The sequence below is a fragment of the Chinchilla lanigera genome, unplaced genomic scaffold (genome assembly GCF_000276665.1).
Source record: "Chinchilla lanigera isolate Chin_1 unplaced genomic scaffold, ChiLan1.0 scaffold00063, whole genome shotgun sequence".
Classification (NCBI taxonomy): Eukaryota; Metazoa; Chordata; class Mammalia; order Rodentia; family Chinchillidae; genus Chinchilla; species Chinchilla lanigera.
In genome coordinates this window covers 13,278,433-13,300,255 of record NW_004955464.1, presented here as the reverse complement: position 1 = coordinate 13,300,255, position 21,823 = coordinate 13,278,433, and the positions used below count along the sequence as shown (strand labels likewise).

Here is a 21,823-nt window from a genome sequence, read left to right as displayed (position 1 = left end):
TAAACTTACAGAAAATAAAGCGAACAAAAAGACAATTATTACTTTGCAGAAAAAAAAAAAAAACTGCACTGGGGGAAGCTTTAGTTGACCATATGACTCAACAGTTTATATAAACAGTGAATATTGATCTTCCAATATTATAACTGTATTAGGAATAAAATTCTAATCTTTCATAGTAAGGAATCAATATGTAATATCTAAAACAGAAAATTTAAGAATTTCAGCATGCTATTTAGAGATACAGATAATTAGCTAAAAGACAAGACTGTGACTAATTAGCTAAGACAAGAATGTGTCATCTTTATAGATAAAATTACAAGAAGGGAAGGGAACGAATATTCTTAGGATCAAACCTGAACTATTATACTCTTTTAAGAAGATTACAGCCAGGCGTAGTGGCGCATGCCTGTAATCCCAGCACTCGGGAGGCTGAGGCAGGAGGATCATTGAGAGTTCAAGGCCAGCCTGGGCTACAAAGTGAGATCAAGGTCAGCCTGAACTGCATAGCGAGACCCTGTTTCAAAAAGACAAAAACCAACAACAACAACAACAACAACAACAAAAGATTAAATAATAGTGAACACCTGTATTCCCAGAACTGAGAGAGGCTGAGGCAGGACAACTGCAAATTTGAGTCCCACATGGAGAATTTAGCAAGACCTTGTCTCAAAATAAAAATTAAAATAAAAAGAGTGGGAATGTAACTCAGTGCAAAGGCTCTGGGTTCAATCCCCAGTATCACACAAGAGCAACAATAATGACAAAAAGAGAGCCAGGGAATTAGCTCAGTGGCACAGTGCCTGCCTGGCCAAGTGTGAGGTTGCAAGTTCAATTCCCAGTACCCACCCCTCCAAAAAAAATTAAAAAAACAGCAACGATAACAAAAAGGCTTTAGCATTATGTTATCCTCTTTTACTCCATCTCATTTGTAAAAATTCTAGTACTTCCCACGACACACATTTATTGGATGTTTAATATCGTGAGGCACTACCTTAGGTTCTAGAGATGCATACAGCAGTGGACAAAACATCCTTGTCTTCATGAACATTCATCCCATTCTGATCACTATCTTCTCTGATTTTTCCAACTAATTTTGGTGTTCTGGCTCTAGAGATTCTAACAGGACCCTTAATGCATTCACTACACTAATTTTTCACATTCTTATTTCCCCTGGGGTCCACATCACTGTAATTACTCCCTTATAGACATCACTGCCTTCTCTGCTACTCTGGCCCCACATACACAGTAGCCTTGCGGTTGATTAAATCCCAGCTCTCTGCTTACTTTGCCCCTAAACCCGAAAAGCTACACACGGGTGGAAAAAGTTTATGAAAGTACTACTCTCTTTTTAAATTGATAACCCAAATCTCAAGCAGAGTATTTGCACTGCCTAGCAATATATTTCCCAGCAATTCACCTTCACATTCTGAAGTGATTTTTCATCTTGCTGCTGCGAAGAACATTCTCCTTCATTCTCCTTCCTTTCTCTTCCTTCCTTCCTTCCTTCCTTCCTCCCACCCTCCCTCCCTGCCTCTTTCTTTCTTTCTTTCTTTCTTTCTTTCTTTCTTTCTTTCTTTCTTTCTTTCTTTCTTTCTTTCTGTGATGGTGGTGGTGGTAGAGATTGGTCCCAGGGCATAACACAAAATAAGCAAGTATTTATCACTAAGCTATATTCTCAGCTCCTTTCATGACTCTTAACTGATGACTTTAGCTCACATTTCAGTAAGAAAATAGATGCAGCCAGAAGCAGTAAACATCTTTCTGACATGAAATAAATGAGCCAACATCCATTACACATTACAAATTCTGCTTATGTAGTAGATTCACTGTCCATAAGGCAAACATATCGACTTGCACAGTGGATGACATTCTCTCTCATCTTCTCAATAAACTCCCTGTTATGCTTTAATGTCTTTCAAAAGTCTCATGTTCAGAGGTGGGGCCTAGCTGGAAATGGAGGATCACTGGGGGCATGACTTGGAAGGTGTATTTACATCCCTGGGTCCTCCCTTCTCTCTCTGCTTCCTGGCTGCCATGTGGAGAGCGGTTTTCTTTCACCATGTCATTTCTGCCTTGCAGCCAGCAAATTATGCACTGAACTCACTGAAACTGAGAGTCAAAATAAACCTGTAAGTTGTGGGTGCTGAGAATTTTTCCCAGTGAGGGGAAAGGGATAAATATACCACCTAATGTTTCAAACTTTGTTTTACTTACTGTTCATATAACCCACACAGTAGTTACTAGCCCACTGCAAGTAGTTAAAAAAAAACAAACCTAAAACTTGTTGAATCAAGCCAAATATGATGACTTGCTCATGAACACAGGATGTCGTTGTTTTGTTCTGAGAGTATCTCACTATGTAGTCCAGGCTGCCTTAAACTTGCTATGTAGCTAAGGCTGGCCTCAAACTCATGACAATCCTCCTGCCTCAGCCTCCTGAATGCTAGAATTACAGACATGTGCCACCACACGCAGAGTATGTTGTTGAATTAAACAATTAAATGATTTATTTACTCTATCATCAATATTCCCTTTTTGTACTACTTCCACTGCCATACACAGAGGCTAAAATATCTCATCTAAAAGGTAAAAAACCCAGAACTCCTTATTTTTGTAAGGCAGGCAAGGAAACATTTATTTATATTATATACATTCTTCTATAATAGAAATATTCCATTAAAAGAAGAAGAAGAAAAAAAGACCCAACCTCACGCTGGTGCAACTTCTGCCCTATTTTTCTTCTCCCCTCATATCAAAATGTCTCCAGTCAGCCAGCTGTCACACTACTTTCATTTTCTTTTCCTTTTTTTGGTACTGGGGATTGAACCAAGGGCCTTCTCTCACTAAGCAACATCCTCAGCCCTTTTTTATTTTGAGACAGGTCTCACTAACATGTTAAATTGCCCAGACAGGGCTTAAACTGCAATTTTCGTGCCTCAGCCTCCCAGAGTGCTGGGATTACAAGTGTACACCAACACTCCTGGCTACAAAAATTATACCGATTTACAACTTATTCCTCCTTTACTCTCCCACATTATAGTAAGTGGTATCATCGTTTCTCCAGTTGCTCAAATTAAAAACAAACAAACAAAAAAAAAAACCAGAAGCCATTGTTTGGTTTCTCTTTTTCTTCATTTTTATATATCAAATCTATAAGAAGTTCTGACAGCTCTACCTTCAAAATACGTCATGAATTCAATTAATTCCACCTTTATTTTTCTAGTGTCAACATTTTCTTTCTCCTAGGTTATTGCAATCATCCCGAATTGCTCTCCTTGATTGTGTCCTGTTCTACCATAGTACTATTTTCCAAACAGCAGCTGGAGTGACCTTTTAAAAGCATAAATCAGATGATATCACTGTATACCCACCAAATGTAGAACAGAATCTAAACTCTAAATTCTTACCATGATCTACAAGATCTTTTATGATCTGGTTTTCAAGTCTCAGGCCTTGTATACCACCATTCTTCTCTTTTTTTGCTCTTTTTGAGACAGGGTCTCGTTATGCAGTTCAGGCTGGCCTTGAGCTCACTTTGTAGCCCAGGCTGGTCTCAAACTCGCAACGATCCTCCTGCCTCAGCCTCTCAAATGCTGGGATTATAGGCGTGCACCACCACACCTGGCTTACCACCATTCTTCTACCTACTCACTGTGTTCTAATCACAATGGTCCACTTGCTGCTTCTCAAACATATTATTCTTATTTCTGCACCTGAGTGCCTTTGCACTTTTCTCTCTGCAAAGAAAAGTCTTATGGCTCATTACATCATTTAAAGTTTCTTCTCCAGTATCATACTCCATATAAAAGAGCTCTCCTTTAACCACTCTTTATTCTCTTACTCTGCTTTCTTTTTCTTCTTAGCACTTACTGTCACCTGAAATTATTTGTCTCTTTTATATGATCTCTCTGTTCTTACAGACTAGCTCTACAAAGGTAGGAACCTTGCTTTTTGGGTCTACCACTATATTTATAGCACTAGAATAATGTTTGGCATAAAGCAGATGTTTGCTTGATATTTGTTGAATAAATTTAAGAGATTAACACTTTATAGATGAATTAAATGCTAACTTACATGGAAGTTATAACCTCATTAATGTTATGTTAGAATTAGAATTAGGAGGCTATGTATCTTTGTTGAAAGCCTATGTTCTTTCACCATGCCACTCTATCACATCACAAAATCTTCCTTCTAAGAAAACCTAAAGAGGATCAGGCCATGAGGAGGATTAGCCATGTCAAAAAAGTAGCTTCCTGATGTCCAATCAATCCCTCTGATCTACAGCCACAAACTTAACTTTAGGCTCACATAAAATCTATGTCTATATTAAATGAGCAAGGAGCTTGTTCCAAATATTTACAAAGAACTTGCCTCCACTCATTCATTTAACAAATACATACTGCATATCCTCTCTTTACCAGGCCCAGATCCACTTCTTGTCTCACAGTCTAGCACAGGGAGGTTATGATATGACAATTTCTCCTGTGCAAGTTACAGGAAAATGATACCTAATTCAGTGTTAGGAAACCACGAAGTCTTGTTCATGGTTCAAGCCTGATAGTCTGAGAGGAATTTCAGAGGAACACCCTGGTTATAACAGAATGCTTACTATTTTCCATAAACAGGCAGGATGTAGTGTTACCTCATGATTCAGAATAAAATACATGGCCTTAACAAGAATTTCTAAAACTCAAGCCGTATGAGCTGCTTGTTACCTGTTATGGTTTATACCTCAATATCCCCGCCAAGTCTCATGTGCTCATAGATGGGGCTTCTAGGAGGGGATTAGACCACAGGCGTGGGATAGTCCACTGATGAGTTTGTAGCTATATGTGGTGTTGGGAGATGAAGCCTGGCTGGAGAAGATGGGTCACTGGGGATGTGGCCCGGAAGAGTCAATCCTCCCCACCCCACCCTTAATCCCTCTCTGCTTCTCACTACCATGCCATGAGCTGTTTCCGCTCTGCCATGTCCCTCTGCCTTGCAACCTTGCCTTTGAGCCAGCAGGCTCTGGATGGAAACCTCTATAAACTGTGAAGCAAAATAAATCTCTCCTTTAAACTGTGGGTATTGGGTACAGTGTCCCAGCAATGAGAAAGTAATTGAGACATGACCCAAAGATAAAATTTGTGGTGATAATCTATGCTTTCTACCACAATTCCTAGCTGGTGCCTTGTGACAGTTAAACTTGATAGTCTAAACTTGGGATTGGGAGCTGCCCAGAGGATCAATGAAACACATTTTAAGTGCACCTGAGTACGTCAGGGAGGTGTGACCTTGGGTACTATATATGGCCCTTGGTGTCTTCCTCTCTGGCACCGTAACTGTGTTGTGCTGCTGGCTACGCCCTTCCACCATAGACTGAATCCCCTGAAACTCTGAGCCAAATTAAACTTTTCCTTTAAGTTTTGGGTGGTGGGTACTATGTCCCAGCAACAGGAAACCTAACTAGTACAGAAAATTTACATTGGAGAATTGGGGTTGTTGCTGTCACTGTACCTGACCATGTGGCTTAGGAACCTTTGGAACTGGCTTACAGGAAGGGTTTGGAAAGGTTTGAAGTTGTGGCCTAGAGAAGCCCTAGAATGCTGACAGGAATGAGGACAGTAAAGGTCAGATGAATAAGTTTTACCTGGGAAGAAGAATTCCATTGGCAATTGGACTAGAGGCTGTGCATGTCACACTCTGGCAAAAAATTGTCCACATTTTGCCTACATCCTAGGACTCATCAGAAGACTGAAATTAATGTCAGGCATGGTGGCACCTACCTGTAATCTCAGTACCTGGGAGACTGAGGCAGGAGGATTGCTTTGAGTTTGAGGCCAGCCTATGCTACATAGTGAGTTTAAGGCCAGCCTGAACTACTTAGTGAGACTCTGTCTCAAAAAACTAAAAGACTGAAATTAAGGGCCCTGGACTAATTATCTGGGTGGAGGGAACTTTAATACAGCGAAATGTTCAGTCTGTGGCATGGGTACTGCTGGCTTCTTTGGGGCAGGTTTGCAGTGAGAACTGGGGGCAAAAAGCAGAGCAGAAATGTTTAAAAAACTTAAATTTTACCCAGAAGGAACCAGATAAACCTGGGACTAAAGGAAGTAAGGCTGATGAAGAGATCAGCACCATTAAAAAGGAATCAAGGGCTTTGTACAGGCAGAAGAAGATATCTTAAAGGCATCTCAGAAATCAGTAGGACCCTACCCATTCCTGGATCAAAGGTGCAAAAATATAACTCTTTCATTTGAGAAGAAAGCCCCTTGGCCTGCCTCATGCTTGAGAAGGGACACCAAATGAACTGGCTCCTCAGGATTCACTTTACCATGCTCAGCTATGTAGGTACTCAGAGGCTGCTGCTTCTGTCATCTAAGGCTGCTTGGCTATTGCACACTCTGGTGGCAGACACTGGTGTTATGCACACAACACTGGTTTTACTGGCATGAACAATACTAGAGTTGTGGAATCATGGAGACTTCTTCCCAGATATCTAAACGTCTACAGGCTAGTCAAGGAGCATCTGAGAGGTCAGTGTATGAAGCTGAAGGAATGAAGCCATAGGTGTAGTGGAGACCTCAGGAAGTCAGAGATGCCAGCAACCTGGAATGTCTGCTGAGGAATACTGTAGGCCACAAGTGAAGTTAGCCTGAGAAAGAGACCTTGTGGGCTACAAGCAGGAAGGGCATAGTGTGGGGCTGTCTATGCTTTCTGGAACTCTTACAGCCATGTGCCCCAGATGCTAGCTACGGATCTACAGGACTTAATGCTTGTCCTGCTAGACTTTGGTCCAATTCTTTCCATCCCCCCATTCCTCTATTTTAGAATGGGAATGTTTATTCTGTGCCATTGAACTTTAGGATTATGGAACTTATTTTTTAATTTTGGCAGAGAGGTTTACTGGAGATTGAACCTAGGGCCTTTAACACTGAGCTACATTCTCTATCTTTTTTGTTCTAAAGACAGAGTCTCACTAAGTTGCCTAGGTAGGAACTGAATTTGCAATTCTCCTGCCTTAGCCTCCCTCAGTGCTGCATTACAGGAATCCCTCATGGTGCCCAGCTTTTTTATTTTTACAAAGGTTCATGGGCAAAGAGTTTGACCTGTGTCTTAGAAGAGACTTTGACTTGGACTACTGAAAAATGCTGGAACTGCTGAAACTTTAGAGAAGGGATTACTGCATTTTTGATTGAAAGCAGAATAACTGTATCATGTTAGACAGAATTATTAATTACTGTGTTTATTTGAAGAGTGAGTATGGCATAAGTAAAGGTGTTTAGGGGCAGCATGTGAAGATTAAGCTTGTGTCAACCTGATTGGCTTGGGAGCCACTTACAGGCTTAGTAAAGCACACTTCTGGGTGTGTCCGGGTAAGTTACGGAAGTGTGACTTTGGGTACTATATGTGGTCTTTGGCCCCTTTCTCTCTTGCACTGTTCCCCTGCTCTGTTTCTCAGATGGCATGTCTTTCCACCATGATTTCCTGTCTTGGAGGCTGTCTTCTATGGATTGGATATCCTGAAATCACGAGCCAGATTATACCTCTCCTTTAAACTGTGGGTGGTGGGTACTGTATTCCCGCAGTGGAAAAGCTAGCTAATGCATACCTTTCCTACTCCCCTTGTGATGGTTTGTGTCACATCTAGGGGACATCTAGTCCCCCCAAAACCTCATGCAGTCATAGAGGGTTTTTTTGGAGGTGGCTGAATCTAGAGTGTGTGGTTGATTGATGGTGCAATGCTGGGATTAAGGGTGGGTGACTGCTGGATCAGTCCACTGACTGGATTGGCACCGCCCTAATCCCAGCAGCCTGGATAGAGTATAAAAAGGGTAGAAAGATGCTATTAAGGATCAGTTGTTGATTTTGCTATCTTCTGCCAACCACGAAGTGTTGCCTTCTGCCTATGCCACACTGCTGTGCAGCCAACGATGGACTGACTGAGCTAAATAAACCTTTCCCCTTTAACGTTGGGTGTTGGATACTTTGTCTCAGCAAAGAGGAAAAGTAACTAAGACACCCCTCTACCCTTCATTCCAGGAAAGTCTCTCTACAGAAGGAAAATGACTCAAAAGAATCAGGTTAAAGTACAAAGCTTGCAAGTTTTCTGGCTACCAAATAAAGTACAGGGCTACAGAAGTCCTTATCACAGATTAGCAATCCAGTAAGATGCAATCTAAGGGACAGTAATATGAAAAAACTTCAAGCATATGGATATATGGACTAGTACAGTCAAGAGAAAAACTCTATTGAAATATCATGAAGGTGTGGGAAAAAAGCTCACTCCACAACTGGCTCATTTCTACCACAGCTCCTGGGTTTTTCACTATAATACCAACAGTCTCAAAGAAGGTATCATCATAGATCTTCTGAGGCACACCTGGCAACCACAACCCACCAAAGCAGTCACAAGAAGAAAAGATGCCACTTAATAAAAGACTTTAAAGTTAGGAAAAAAACCACAAGTTAGGACCTAGTTCTCAGATCTTCCCTTGACCAAACTATACTTATACTTTCCAAGCAGATACAGATCTAACAAAAACAAAACCTGCAGCAAAATGAAAGGTTCCAGGGAAGAATGACAGAGATGTGTAATTTGATAAAGACATCAAACACTCAAGTGAAAATAACTTGCACTTAGTTCTCTGAACATCTAAAAATAGAATATATGCTCAATCTTTCTAATAAGCTGTTTGCAGGATGGGGATTTCATTGGTATAGTTTGTTCTTTGTTGTAGCATGTTAGCTGTTTCATAAGATATATAACAATAGTCCTTTTCCTACATCAAAGGACTTAACTAAACCCTTGACAACTAATGTGTTGGTATCATTATCCCTATTTTCTGGGTTGTGAAACTGAAGCTTTCCTGGCCCCCCCCAAAAAAGATTCCTGTCTCAAATAGTGAATTATTAACTCTGTCATTTCTAAATTAAGAGAAGCAATGAGACCTACAATATGAGTATTGTAAGCACAGGCCATAGCTCTCTATTACAGATTTTGTCTGCTTAAGCCTCTTAAATATACTTTAGTAACCTGCTCTCAAAACATTAATCTAAGGAATAACTGATCATATTATTTGTTTAGAAAGCAGCACCAATGGCCAATTACCTCAGAAAGTCACACAGACAGCGGATCAATGTCCAAGTTGTCAGCCAGCTTTCCTTTATATGCTGATCACATACTACACCCTTACTTGCCAGGCCTCTTGCTCACAGTGTCCTAAACATAGCATAGAAAGTCTTCCCACAAGGTTACAATCCCTCTACTTAGAGAAAGATATTAAGAAGCAACAACAGCACACTTGCAAGGAAAGGATTCTACGTGAGTCCTATTAGGAGACCTGCTAGTTTGTTTGTTTGATTGATTGATTGATTGACTGATTTAGTCTAAAAGACTAAATTTTAGACTAAATCAGTCAATCTCGCTATGCAGTTCAGGCTGGCCTTGAGCTCACTTTGTAGCCCAGGTTGGTCTCAAACTCACAATGATCCTCCTGCCTCAGCCTCCCAAGTGCTGGGATTACAGGCATGTGCCACCATGCCCGGCATAGTTTTAAAATAAGATTAATACAAATACAACATAAATACAAAACTAAAATTAATATAAAAATATTTAATTAAGAATTCTGAGTTAGGGATATAGCTCAGAGGCAGAACTGCTTGCTCAGCATGTGCAATGCCCTGGTGTGATCCTTAGCTCCTCAAAAAACAAACACCAAAAGAAGCTGGGGTGTCGTGGCACACACCTGTAATCCCACAACTCAGGATAAACTTACAGCAAACTGCAAGCTCTCTGAAAACTGCTTTTCTCACATTAAAATGTGGATAAGGATAGTATCTACCTTAAAGTGTAGTTAAAGCACTCAGCAGGAGTTTGGTGTTAGAAAACTAGTAATTAAAATAATCAAAAAATCCTATAGCAAATATCTAAGAACTTTGGATAAAATATACCAAAAATTATTCCAAATATATATCTGAACTCACAAGAAAGAAAGGGAAAATATCAAGTCTAGCATTAAAGAAGAAGTGAGCTAATATTAACTGTCCTGAATTTCTTATGGGCTACCTGGGTCAAAGATGTGGCGAGACCACAGTGCCAGACAGAGCGTGATGTGAGTCCCTGCAAAAACGGGACCTCAGTGTAGGACCTCTGTACCTACAGCACAGAAACTATCAAGGAAATTTGTTGTCTCTGTTGGAGTGTGGTATAAACTAATTCTAAGAGAATATTATTTCTAACCTAAAGTTCTATAAAAACTAAGTTAATGCACAAGAGTAAAGGATGAAAACATTTTCAAACACAGTTCTCAAGACATTTCTCTTCCATGCACTTTCTTTAAAAAGCCAGTAATAGTTGGGCTCCTGAAAATAAGGAAACCAAAAAAGGTGAAAAAATGGTACCTAGGGACAAGGACATCCAAGTGGGGAAGGGGATGCAAAAAGAATTAAGATGTGTTAGGTATATGTACCAACTCCTCTGAAGGAATGTAATCTTTACATACTACACACATGTCCTAATAAAATTTTTTTTTTAATTTTTAAACAGAGACGGAGGAAGATGGTAACTTTTTTTAAAAAACCAGATCCCTAATAATGGTGAAGCAGTCCTAGGACCAAGCTCTGGAGCTGGCCTAGAGAGTAACTAGTACAGAATGGAAGCCAGATTTGATGGTGCACACCTGTAATCCAGTACGCTGGGAGGTGGAGGCAGGCGGATTACAAATTCGAGCCCAGCGTGGGCAACCTAGTGACTCAGCAAGACCATGTCTAAAATATAAAAGTGGGCTGGGGATGTAGCTCAGTGTGAAGGTCCTGGGTTTAGTCCCCAGGGCTACAACAAATAAATAAACAAAAATGTAAAAATACAGAAAGGACTAGGAATGTAGCTCAGTGATACAGAGCCCTTCGGTTCCATTCCCAGTACAAAAAAAAAAAAAGTGGAATGGTTTGAGCTATTACAAAAGGGGAAGCTTACCTGTGTGCATGAGGTAGTAGGAGTGAGTAGAGTAGTTAAATAACCTAAGTCATAATTCTCTAGAGTGGAAATTCAATAGATAGTACCTAGAACCAAACTTAAAAAAGAGTAATACAAATATGATACTCAGAAATATTGAGAGAATTACAAGAAAGAAAAAAAAAAGCTGAAAACAGTTGCCTCTGAGGACCAGAAAGTAGAAGTGCAGGGGACGCCTGTTCTTCATTATAGTTCTTTTAGAATTATTTGATTCTTTTCATTTTGTTTTGTTTGTTTTTTCAAGACAAGATCTCAAAAAACTCATGTAGTTCAGATTGTCCTTCAACTCCCTACATAGCCCAGACTAGCTTTGAACTCAGGATCTTTCTGCCTCAGCCTCTTGCATTATGGGACTGTACATATATTTGGTACCAGGAATCAAACTCAGGACCTCACGCTTGCCTGGCATGCACTGTACCACTGAGCTATATGCCTGGCCACATGGTGGGATTATACACACAGACTACCATACTTGGCTTCTATTTGATTCTTTTACACACACACACACACACACACACACACACACACACTCACACTCACACACAGTGTATATCTACATAGTAATAGAATAAAATTCACAATCTAAGATTATATCCAACAAAAGATATATAATTATTTTTTGCAGTGGTGGGGATCAAAGCCAAGGTTTTGTGCATGCTAGGCAGGTGCCTTACCATGGAGCTATACCTCTACCCCAAGGTTTTCATGAAGTAAATTATAAAACATTATTGAAAAGATATTAAAGAAGAGTGAAGTAAATGTAGAGATACATTATGTAAATGATTAGGAAAATCTGGTGTTGAAGCTGTCAGTCTGCCCTAAACTGATCTATAGATTTAGTGCAATTCCAGTGAAAATTTCAAAAGTTCTATGTAGAACTTACAAATTGTACAGAAGAACAAAGAACAGAACAGAGATCCCCAAACACATATGCAGATCAATGGAGGGAAAGAATGGACTATTTAGCATACAGCACTGGAATAACTAATGATAAGTAAAAAATAAAATTAGATCTCTGTCTTTTAACACACACACACAAAAAAGTCAATTCTAGTCTCTGTGTTTTGCGGGGACAGTCTCATTATGTAGCCCAGGCCAGCCTTGAACTTGCAATGTAGTCCAGGCTGGCCTCAAACTAATGATCTGTCTGCCTCTGCCTCTTGAATGCTGGGATTACAGGAATGTACCATCAACCCAGGCAACTCCCTAGTCTTTCTGAGGAAGATCTCATCTTTCCTCTCTAGAAATTTAGTTAAAGCAATTTCAGAAAAAATAAGAAAACATACCCCCCACTGGGGAGGCAGGAGGACTGTGACAGTGAGTCAGCCTGGGCTGAATACACTTTAAGGTCAGCCTGAGCTATATACTGCAAGACTCTGAAGGATAAGAAAGAAAGAGAGCGGGAAGGACAGAGAAAACAGAAAAGGGTTACAGTCAAATTCTATACAAAGTTACTCTAAGAGGATAAAATAATACAGGTTAGAATAATATCCCTAGAGATAATGAAAGCACATGTGAGAAAGATAGGCCTACAAAATGATGAAATCCATAGCTTAATATTTCAAAAGAAGCTAAAGAAAATATATAAAAGCATAACAAATCTGAATTATAAAAGCTATAAGTATAAATTAGAAATGAAAGAAAAATCATTTCAGAAATTATTAAAACTAAGAAGAAAACGAGTGAATAAAACACAACTCATAATGCCTTAGAGGAATTAGAATGTAAAAAGAAAGAAAATTCTGAAATGGAAAAAGAAATAAAGAAACAGATAAAAAGGATCTGAGGCAAAATAAAAGAAGAAACATGCAGTTTGTGACAAACGACTAGGGAGGCAAGGAACAGGGACTGTTGGCAGTGAGCATCAGCAGCTGCTATAATCTCAAAACAAAAGACAACCAAATAACTATGCGCTTCCAGATGAAAACCCACACTCCCACCTACAAAGCAGTTTTGCCAAAAATCCCTCAAACTTAAGTTTAAACAACCCTCTAGGTCCAACTACTAATTACAAAAAATACAGAGGAACCCATTAAATACTTTGGGGTTGCATCAACAGAATGCAGCTTGGGAAACTACAAGATCAAAGACCTGGCTTCCTCAACAAATAAATTATAAAGGGGGGAAAAAGAGAAGAAAGGAAAAAAAAACCTATGTATTAAGACTCTTAAGAAACATTTTGACCAATTATATTGTGGAGTCTTTTTTTTTTTTGAGACAAGGTCTTGCTGTGTGGTTCAGGCTGGCCTTGAACTCAAAGTGACCCATGTGCCTCAACCTCTCAAGGGCTGGGATTATAGGTATGTGCCACCACATCTGGCCCTGTGGAGTCTTTATTTATTTTGTAAAGTATATAAACACTCAAAAAAAGGTGTTTATATTTATGAGGTAACTAGAAACTCAAACACTGTTTAGATATTTGATGATACCAAATATTTGGTTTTTAACATTATTTTAGATGTGATAATGTTTTTTAAAGCCTTCATATTGGCAAAATATTTTGAAATATTTACAGATAATATAATATGTTATCTGGAACTTGCTTCACAAGAACATGGGAAGAAGCAAGTTGTGTAGGGATAAGATTTCCATAGATTGTTAAGTGATGAAGCTGGATGACAGGTACATGGATAATGTTCCATTTACTCTTGTATACATTTACAAATTTCAGTAATAAAAAATTAAAACAACTAAGTCTGGTTAACGACTGGTGTTTAACAAATAGCCGTTATAATAATTAGTAAACTGAATAAATATTTGCTAAATGAATGATGAATGAATGACTTCATATGTGAAACACTACTATAGAGAAAGTATGAAACCTTAGAACCTTTACGTTATCAATGCCAATTATAAAAATGGAGCTCACTCACCCAGAGCCTGGGAGAATGAATGAACCAATAATCTCTCTTGGTAAGTCAGGGAAAGAGGTTTGGACAGCTGAAATAAAAAGTGAGAACCAATAAATCAGTAAAATTGTGGGGCGAGCTATAGCAAAATGAAGTAGAAAATAGTGCCAGGAGAATAAAACCAAATGAAATATGTGCCTTATACTTGAAAAAATGTTAGCAAACATGGTTAGCAAACTAGCTTCAATGTCTTAAAAGCACATATGATGCAGGTTACCTCACACAAGTAGGAATATATTTAGCAAATGCAAGGTGAATGAAAAAAAGATTGTATTTTCAATTTAAAAAGCTAAATAAAGTGAATATACTACTCTCGTCTTTCTCTTAAGGAAAGGAAGAAACTAAATAGAATAACCTCACAATATTTTGGAACTTGATCTAGAAGAAATGGGTAAAGATAAAAGAACTAAAAGTTAATGAACTTCAACTTCCAAAATAAATGCTTGTATCGTACCTAAACTCTTACTGGAAACAGACTAAAAGAGGTTCCAGCTGTTTAGGAAACTTTTGTGAAGACAGGGGAAAATCAACAGACTCAAAAAGCCACTGCTTTTAAATTATGGCACAGCTTGAAAGTGTAACTTTCTTCTTTAGAAATATGTGATGTCCCTTAGGAAACACTGACAAACTGCCTTCTCAGGCTATCTCATGTTCTTTAATTGTACATGTACATTTCCACTGCCCTTCCTACAGATTTATGTTGATCCCAACCACAGAATTCTGAATTTGGGCTTGCTCAGGTTTTACCTTGTTCCTCACAACTACTTGAGAGTCTGTGTTCCTTCACAGGTTAGCTTTTGTGTCTTCTACTGTAGGTTAGAAGGAAAGCTGAGGCAAAGCCAGGATTTCAGGGGCCACTATAATAGGGAAAATCAAGTGAAAACAGAAAGGCTGCTGACCAATGTCATTGCTTGGAGGTAGGAGTATAATTAAGGGATGCTATGTAAACACCTAGCATGGAAACAAAGCAGAAAGGGAAGAAAAGAAACGAGACTCTGCACAAGAATTTGGTGAGGATTTTGATCTTAGATGTAAGGGGAAGGAGTAAATTATTATAGTTCTAAGAAAAGGCAGTAACTTGGAGAATAAAATACCCTTTTGATGATTCTCCTATTCATAGTTGCATCCTCCCAAGCCTCTACAAGTTAGAGGAACTTGTTCACAAGGAACTCCCAGTCTCTAAATCAAGAGTAAAGCAAAAATAACATTTCTAAGATTTAGTGATTAGGGAGAAAAAGAGTTTATACCTCCATCCTCAGCTCTAAGGCAGGAGTTAAAATAGTCCCTGGGAAGGTAACTAAATATCCTAAACTCTTTGCAAGTCAGAATTATAATGATAACTACTTTACACTCACTAGGATGGCTACTGTAAAATAATAAAAATTAAGGACAATAACAAGCATAGGCAAGAGTATAGAGAAACTGGAACCCCTGTGTACTCTTGGTGGGAATGTAAAGTGGTACAGTTGCTGTGTTAAATAAGACGGCACTTCCTAAAAAAATTAATTATGGAATTACCTATATAAGCCAGCAATGCTATTTCAGTCTCAAAGAGATATCTGTACAGCATGTTCACAGTAGGATTATTCACAATAACCAAAACCAGCAGGCATGGTGGTGCATGCCTAAAATCCCAGCATTTGGGACACTGAGGCAGGAAGATTGCCAAGAGTTCTAGGTCAGCCTAGGTTACATAGTGAATTCAAGGCCAGTCTGAACTACAAAGCAAGACCTTGTCTCAAAACAAAACAAAACAAAACAAAACAACTTAGAGTGGTGGAGCACGCCTATAATCATAGTACTCGGGAGGCTGAGGTTGGAGGATTGCTGTGGGTTTGAGACCAGCCTGGGCTACAAAGTGAGCTCAAGGCCAGCTTGAACTGCATAGCAAGACCCTGTCTCAAAAATACAAAAAATAAATAAATAAAATTTTTAAAAAAACTAACAAGCAAAAACAGGGAAGCAAACCAGTGTTAATTGGTATGGATATCCATACAATACTACCCTTAAAAAGGAAGAATTTTCTGTAATATTCTACAACATGGATAAACCTCAAGCATGTTATGCTAACTAAAATATGCTCATCACAAAAAGATAAATTCTGCATGATTCTATTTATATGAGGTAGAAAAGTCAAAATCATAGAAACTAGAATGGCAGGTGCTAGGGGCTGCAGAAAAGGGGGGAGTTACTGTTTTCAGTAAGTACAGAGGATCAATATTACCAGATTACAGTTATAGTAATGGATGATGATGGTTGTACAACATCATGAATTTATTTAATACCATTAAACACTTTAAAATAGCTAAGATGATAAAGTTTATTATGTATATTTTACCATAATTTTTAAAAATTGAAAAAGAAATTCTAAGTTCTTAAGTAAACTTCAAATCAGTTCCTGTAAAAGAACAGAATTCTTGCTAGGGCTATAGCTCAGTGGCACAGCACCTGCCTGCAGGTACAAAGTCCTGAGTTTGATTCCCAGTACACAAAAAAAGAAGAATAGAATTTTTTCTTACTACCTCAGTGAGATTCCTTATATCTTCTCAAAATAAATAAGTAGCTTCACTCCAGAAAGTCACACACCCAAATTACAGTATTGGAAGTCTTCACAAATCAGAAACACCAAAGACCACTTGGGCAGAAGCATATAAAAAGGAAGGTCCTTGGTCAAAAAGTGAATGGAACCTGGGTATGGCAGTATACACCCGTAATCTCAGCACTCTGGGCAGTTGAAGCAGGAGGACTGCAAAGTCAAGTCCAGTGTGAGCAATTTAGTGACTCAGAGATCTGTGTAAAAAATTTTAAAAGGGCCAGGACACAGCTTAGTGTTAAGGCCCTCAGTTCAATCCCTAGTATCCCACCCACCCCCTGCACCAAAAAAGTAAATGGAAATGGCTATATACATTGACCTGGTCAGGGCAATAAGGAAAGAAAAAAAGAAAAAGAAAAGAAAAAAGAAAAAAAAAAAAAAAAGAAAAAGAAAAAAGAATGCAGAAAGATTAAAAAGGAAGACATAATATTTTATTTGCAGGCAAACGATGACATATATACAAAGTCCTAAAGGAATCTATAACTTAACAAAATCATGGGGTACAAGGTCAAAACACACAAATAAGTATGTCTTTCTTTTTTTTTTTTTGGAGACAGGGTCCTGCTACACAGTTCAGGCTGGTCTTGAGCTCACTTTGTAGCCCAGGCTGGTCTCAAACTGCGATGATCCTCCTGCCTCAGCCTCCTGAATGCTGGGATTACAGGCGTGAGCCACCACACCCAGCTAAAAAAGTATTTCTATATATAAGTAATAAGTAATTTTTAAATAGAATAAAAATACTAGTTACATCACTGCTAAAAATACTGACCTATTATGAATAAATTTACCGAGACATGTTCAAACCCTCCATACCGAAAATTATAAAACACTGTTGAATGGAGCTTAAAATAGACAGATACATAGATGAAATGTGGTGGTGCTCACCTGTAATCCCAGCTAAATGAAGAGGCTAAGGAGAAGAGATATCAAGTTAGACATTAGTCTAGGCAACTTAGCAAGTCCCTGTCTCAAAGATTTTAAAAAGGGCACATGATGTAGCTCAGTACTCACTATGTTTAATCCCCAACACCACACCACACAGGAACACTTCCAGGGTGTCTGGGTGGGTCACGGAGCTATGACTTTGGAGTCCATTATCTGGTTCCTCGCCCATCCCCTGCTGGAGCTGTTCCCCGGCTCTACTTCACAGCCAGAGGCCACTAAGCAGCTTTACTCTGCCGTGCTCTTCTGCCACGTTTCTGCCTCCAGCCCAGCTCAGCCTGAAACAGTGAGCCAAACTGAACTATAAGCTGTGGGTGTTGGTACTGTGTTCCCAGATCCCAAGTCTTCATGCATTAATCTATACATTCAAGTACTTCCAATCAAAATCCTAGAAAGTTTTTTCATAGAAAATGACAAAGAAAGAAATGAAAATAAGCCAGTTATGGTGGCACATGCCTGTAATATCAGCTACTTGAAGCAGGCAAATCACAAGTTGAAGGCCAGCCTGGGCAACTTCACCAGACCCTACCATAAAATGAAGTTTTTAAAGCATTAAGGAATATAGATCAGTGGTTGAGCACTTGCCTCCCATGTATGAGGCTATAGGTTTAATTCCTGGGACCACAAAAAAGAAAAACAAACTTGGTAGATTTAGACTACCTGATTTCATGACATACTGTAAAGCTAAAAAAATTACAACAGTGTGGTACTGCAAAGATAAACAAATACAGTAGACCAATGGAAGCAAACAGGACAGAAATAAACCACACATATATTGTTACTGATTTTCAACTAAGACACAAGTGCAATTCAATGGGGGAAACTTTTTTTTATAAGTAAAAGAATAATTTGAGTTGGATATGGTGGTTACATGCCTGTAATCCCAGCACTTAGGAGGCTGAGGCAGTAGGATCACTGCAAGTCTGAGGCCAGCCTGGGCAAGTGAGTTCAAGACCAGCCTGAAGTACATAATAAGACCCTGTCTCAAAAAAATAAACAAAGCATCTTCACAAACTTCAGATAACCAAGAATTTCATAGGACACAAAAGGCAATACAGTAATCATAAAAGAAAAAATTAGCAATTTGGATTTCATCAATATTTATAACTTCTGATCATCAGAAGAAACCATTAAGAAAATAAAGTCACGTTGGGTATAGTGATGCATACCTATAATCCCAGCACTGGGAAGGCTGAGGCATGATGATCGCCAGGAGTTTGAGGCCAGCCTGGGCTACCTACTGAGACCCTGTCTCATTGAAAAAAAAAAAAAAAGCTGGTATAGTGGTCCATGCCTGTCATCCCAGCACTCAGGAGGCTAAGGCAGGAGGATCACCAAAAGTTTGAGGCCAGTCTGGGCTACATAGTGAGCTCAAGGCCAACCTAAACTACATAGTGAGACCCTATCTCAAAACACACACACACACACACACACACACACACACACACACAAATAAAAAAGATTGACAACTAGATTATATAAAGGAGTCCTATACCCAGGTGTGGTGGTGCATGCCTATAATCCCAGTATGCAGAAGGCTGAAGCAGGCAGATCAGTGCAAGTTCAAAGCCAGCCTGAAGCACAGTGAAACCACCTCTCAAAAAACAGATGTGTGACATAAACCAATGAAAAGATTGTTCTGTGCACAGACTCTAAAGTTTTAAACATTACCACAGGAAAAATCTGTAAAATTTTTAAAGTTCCTTTCTGTTTCTTTCCAATCAATTTCCTACTTGCAGAGTCAACTGTTGCTCTGATTTCCATCACTATATATTAATTTTGCTTGTTAATGAATTTCATATAAATGTAATCTTTTGAGTTACTTTTGAAGTATATCTTCCTTTGTTTTTTCCCAGTGCTAGGGAGTGAACTGGGGCCTTTTATATGCTCATCAAGTGCTACTTGAGCTATATCTATAACCCTACTGTTATGGTTGATACATTGTATCAACTTGAGTCTAGAGGCTTGGCTAAGTGAGTCAGCAGTTCGACATCCTGGGATGAAAAGGACATGCCCTTACAGCTCTGAGTTGTTCATTGTGTCACTTTGAGAAGTTTAGAAGGTTAACTAAGCAACTGAACAGGGGGGCCAGGGTCTTACTTTGTATTCACCCTGAGCTTGTGCAAAAGGAGGGCATGGAGATTATGTGAGTGCTACATGCTCCCTGGGTGGAAGCAGCCTGCTTACAATATAAGGGAGGAAAAGAGGCTTGTTCCCCCATTTTTTGCACTTGCTGCTGTTGCTATCTTGTGTGGCCTTGAAGTGTTGCCCCTGTGTCCTGCCACCCTGTCTTGGAGCTAGCTGATTATAGACTGAAACCTCCAAAAACTGTAAGCTAAATAAAACTTTCTTTCCTTTATTTTGGGTGTTGGGTATTTTATCTCAGCAGCAAGAGAAAAATAACCAACACACCTACTATATATATATAATATACATATAATATATATTATATACATATACACACACACATATATATATACCTACATACATACATACACCTGGGTTGTGACAACTGAATGTCTAACTCTTTGCTAATCATCAAACCAAAAGCAATTTAAGATTACACATGCAAAAGGAAAAAAGAAAAGAAAGAGTACACACACAACAACATATGTGATAAAAGCATACTTTTTTTTTTTTTGAGACAAGGTTTTGCTATGTAGTCCAGGCTGACCTTGTATTCATGGAGATCCTCCTGAGTGCTGGGTTGGTTACAGGTATGTGCCACTATGCCTTAAAAATGTATTTAAGAAATGTTTTATACATTGTAATGCAGTGGAAAAACAAGGTATTATTTATCTTCAATAAACAATAGAAGTCAAGAAATAGTGTTTTACCTTAAGTTTTGGATATATGTAGCGCAAAGAATCTGCAGTTCCCATGTCAGCTTCATCAGGAATACACACAATGTCTGGTTTCATTTTCATCTTTAATTCTGCACTTAGAGTCTTTTGGACATCCTTGGTTGTAACCACAATGACTTCTACCGCATAGGAAGAAAAAAAGGAGAAATGCAAAAATTAATTTAGACAATAGTTTCACTATTTCTGTTGGGTGTGTACCTTTTCAATATGTTTTATATTCTCCCAATTAATGTTTAAACAATCTCACTTTAAAAATAAGGAACTTTGGGAAAACCACAATGGTGGAATAGCAATCAGCAGCGAAGTGCAACCTCTCTAGGACCCAAAATCCAGACACCTGGAAAATAATGACTTAGAAATAAATTTTTGGGAATTAGGAGGGAATTGAAAGGAAAATTAAGCTGGGCGTGGTGGCGCGCCTGTAATCCCAGTACTCGGGAGACTGAGGTAGCAGGATCGTTGTGAGTTCGAGACTAGCCTGGGCTACAAAGTGAGCTCAAGGCCAGCCTGAACTGCATTAAAAAAAAAAAAAAAAGGAAAATTAGAGGGCAACCCACTTTCTGAACCCCCTTCTGTCCCTCTTAGACAAAAGGTTTTTTTGTCTCAATAAATTCTTCCTACTTTTTAAAAAATTCTTCCTACTCTTAACCTCTGTTGTTCCTAGAATTCATTCCTCAGTTTTAGGGCACACAAACTCAGCACTTTGGACAGCTAGCAGGTTGGGAGTTTCATTCAGAGATCTTCGACCGAGATAACTGGACAGAGGTATGGGGGGCTCAATGGAAATCTCTTACTCCTTTGGAATGCATTCTTAAGCACTGGAAGATACTCGACCTTTAGCTGTTTGATATTTTTCTGTACAAGTGCATGTCCTACCTACCCTCTAGAGCCAAAATGGAATGCAGAGGGAAGTATTAATTATGACACTTTTTTACAACTAGAATCATTCTTTAAAAGAGGGAAAATGGTCAGAATTGCCTAATGTTCAAACCTTCTTTAAGAATTCTTATTTATGCTCAAAGTTTAATCATTATCCATGTGAGATTACCCATGTTTATATGTCTCTTTCTCTAAGTGACTTAAGACAAATCAAGTTAGATCTAGAAATTTTTCAGATGATCCTGGTAAGTACACTGAGGTCTTCAGAGGATTTACTCAGACTTTTAAGCTAGACTAGAAAGATGTAATGTTAATCTTCCATGGAACATTGACTTCTAATGAGAGAGACAAGCAGCATTACAAGCCGCTATTATATTTGAGGATGAATATCATTTTGTTAATTTTAGACAGCCAGAGGATAGGCAGCCAAGGGAACAACCAGTTTCCACTGGAGCCCAAGCAGTTCCTACCCAAGACCCTTGCTGGCCTCACAGCCAAAAGACTGGAGCAGGAGACATTTTCAAGTGTGTATTCTTGAAGGTCTAAGAAGGACAAAAACCAAGCTCTCTAGTTATTTTAAATTGTCAACTATTTATCAGGAGAAAGATGAAAACTCCTCTGCCTTCTTAGATTGTTT

General features: G+C 38.9%; 1 protein-coding gene across 3 annotated transcripts in view; it reads right to left on the bottom strand.

Moving 5' to 3' along the window:
- Eif2b3 (eukaryotic translation initiation factor 2B, subunit 3 gamma, 58kDa) overlaps positions 1-21,823 on the bottom strand; it is a 124,605-nt gene that overhangs the window by 78,577 nt on the left and 24,205 nt on the right. For all 3 annotated transcript variants that reach the window (XM_005398724.2, XM_005398721.2, XM_005398723.2), the window contains exon 3: positions 20,281-20,426. In XM_005398724.2, coding sequence (XP_005398781.1) covers positions 20,281-20,426 — 146 coding nt within the window. The remainder of the gene's footprint in view (positions 1-20,280; positions 20,427-21,823) is intronic.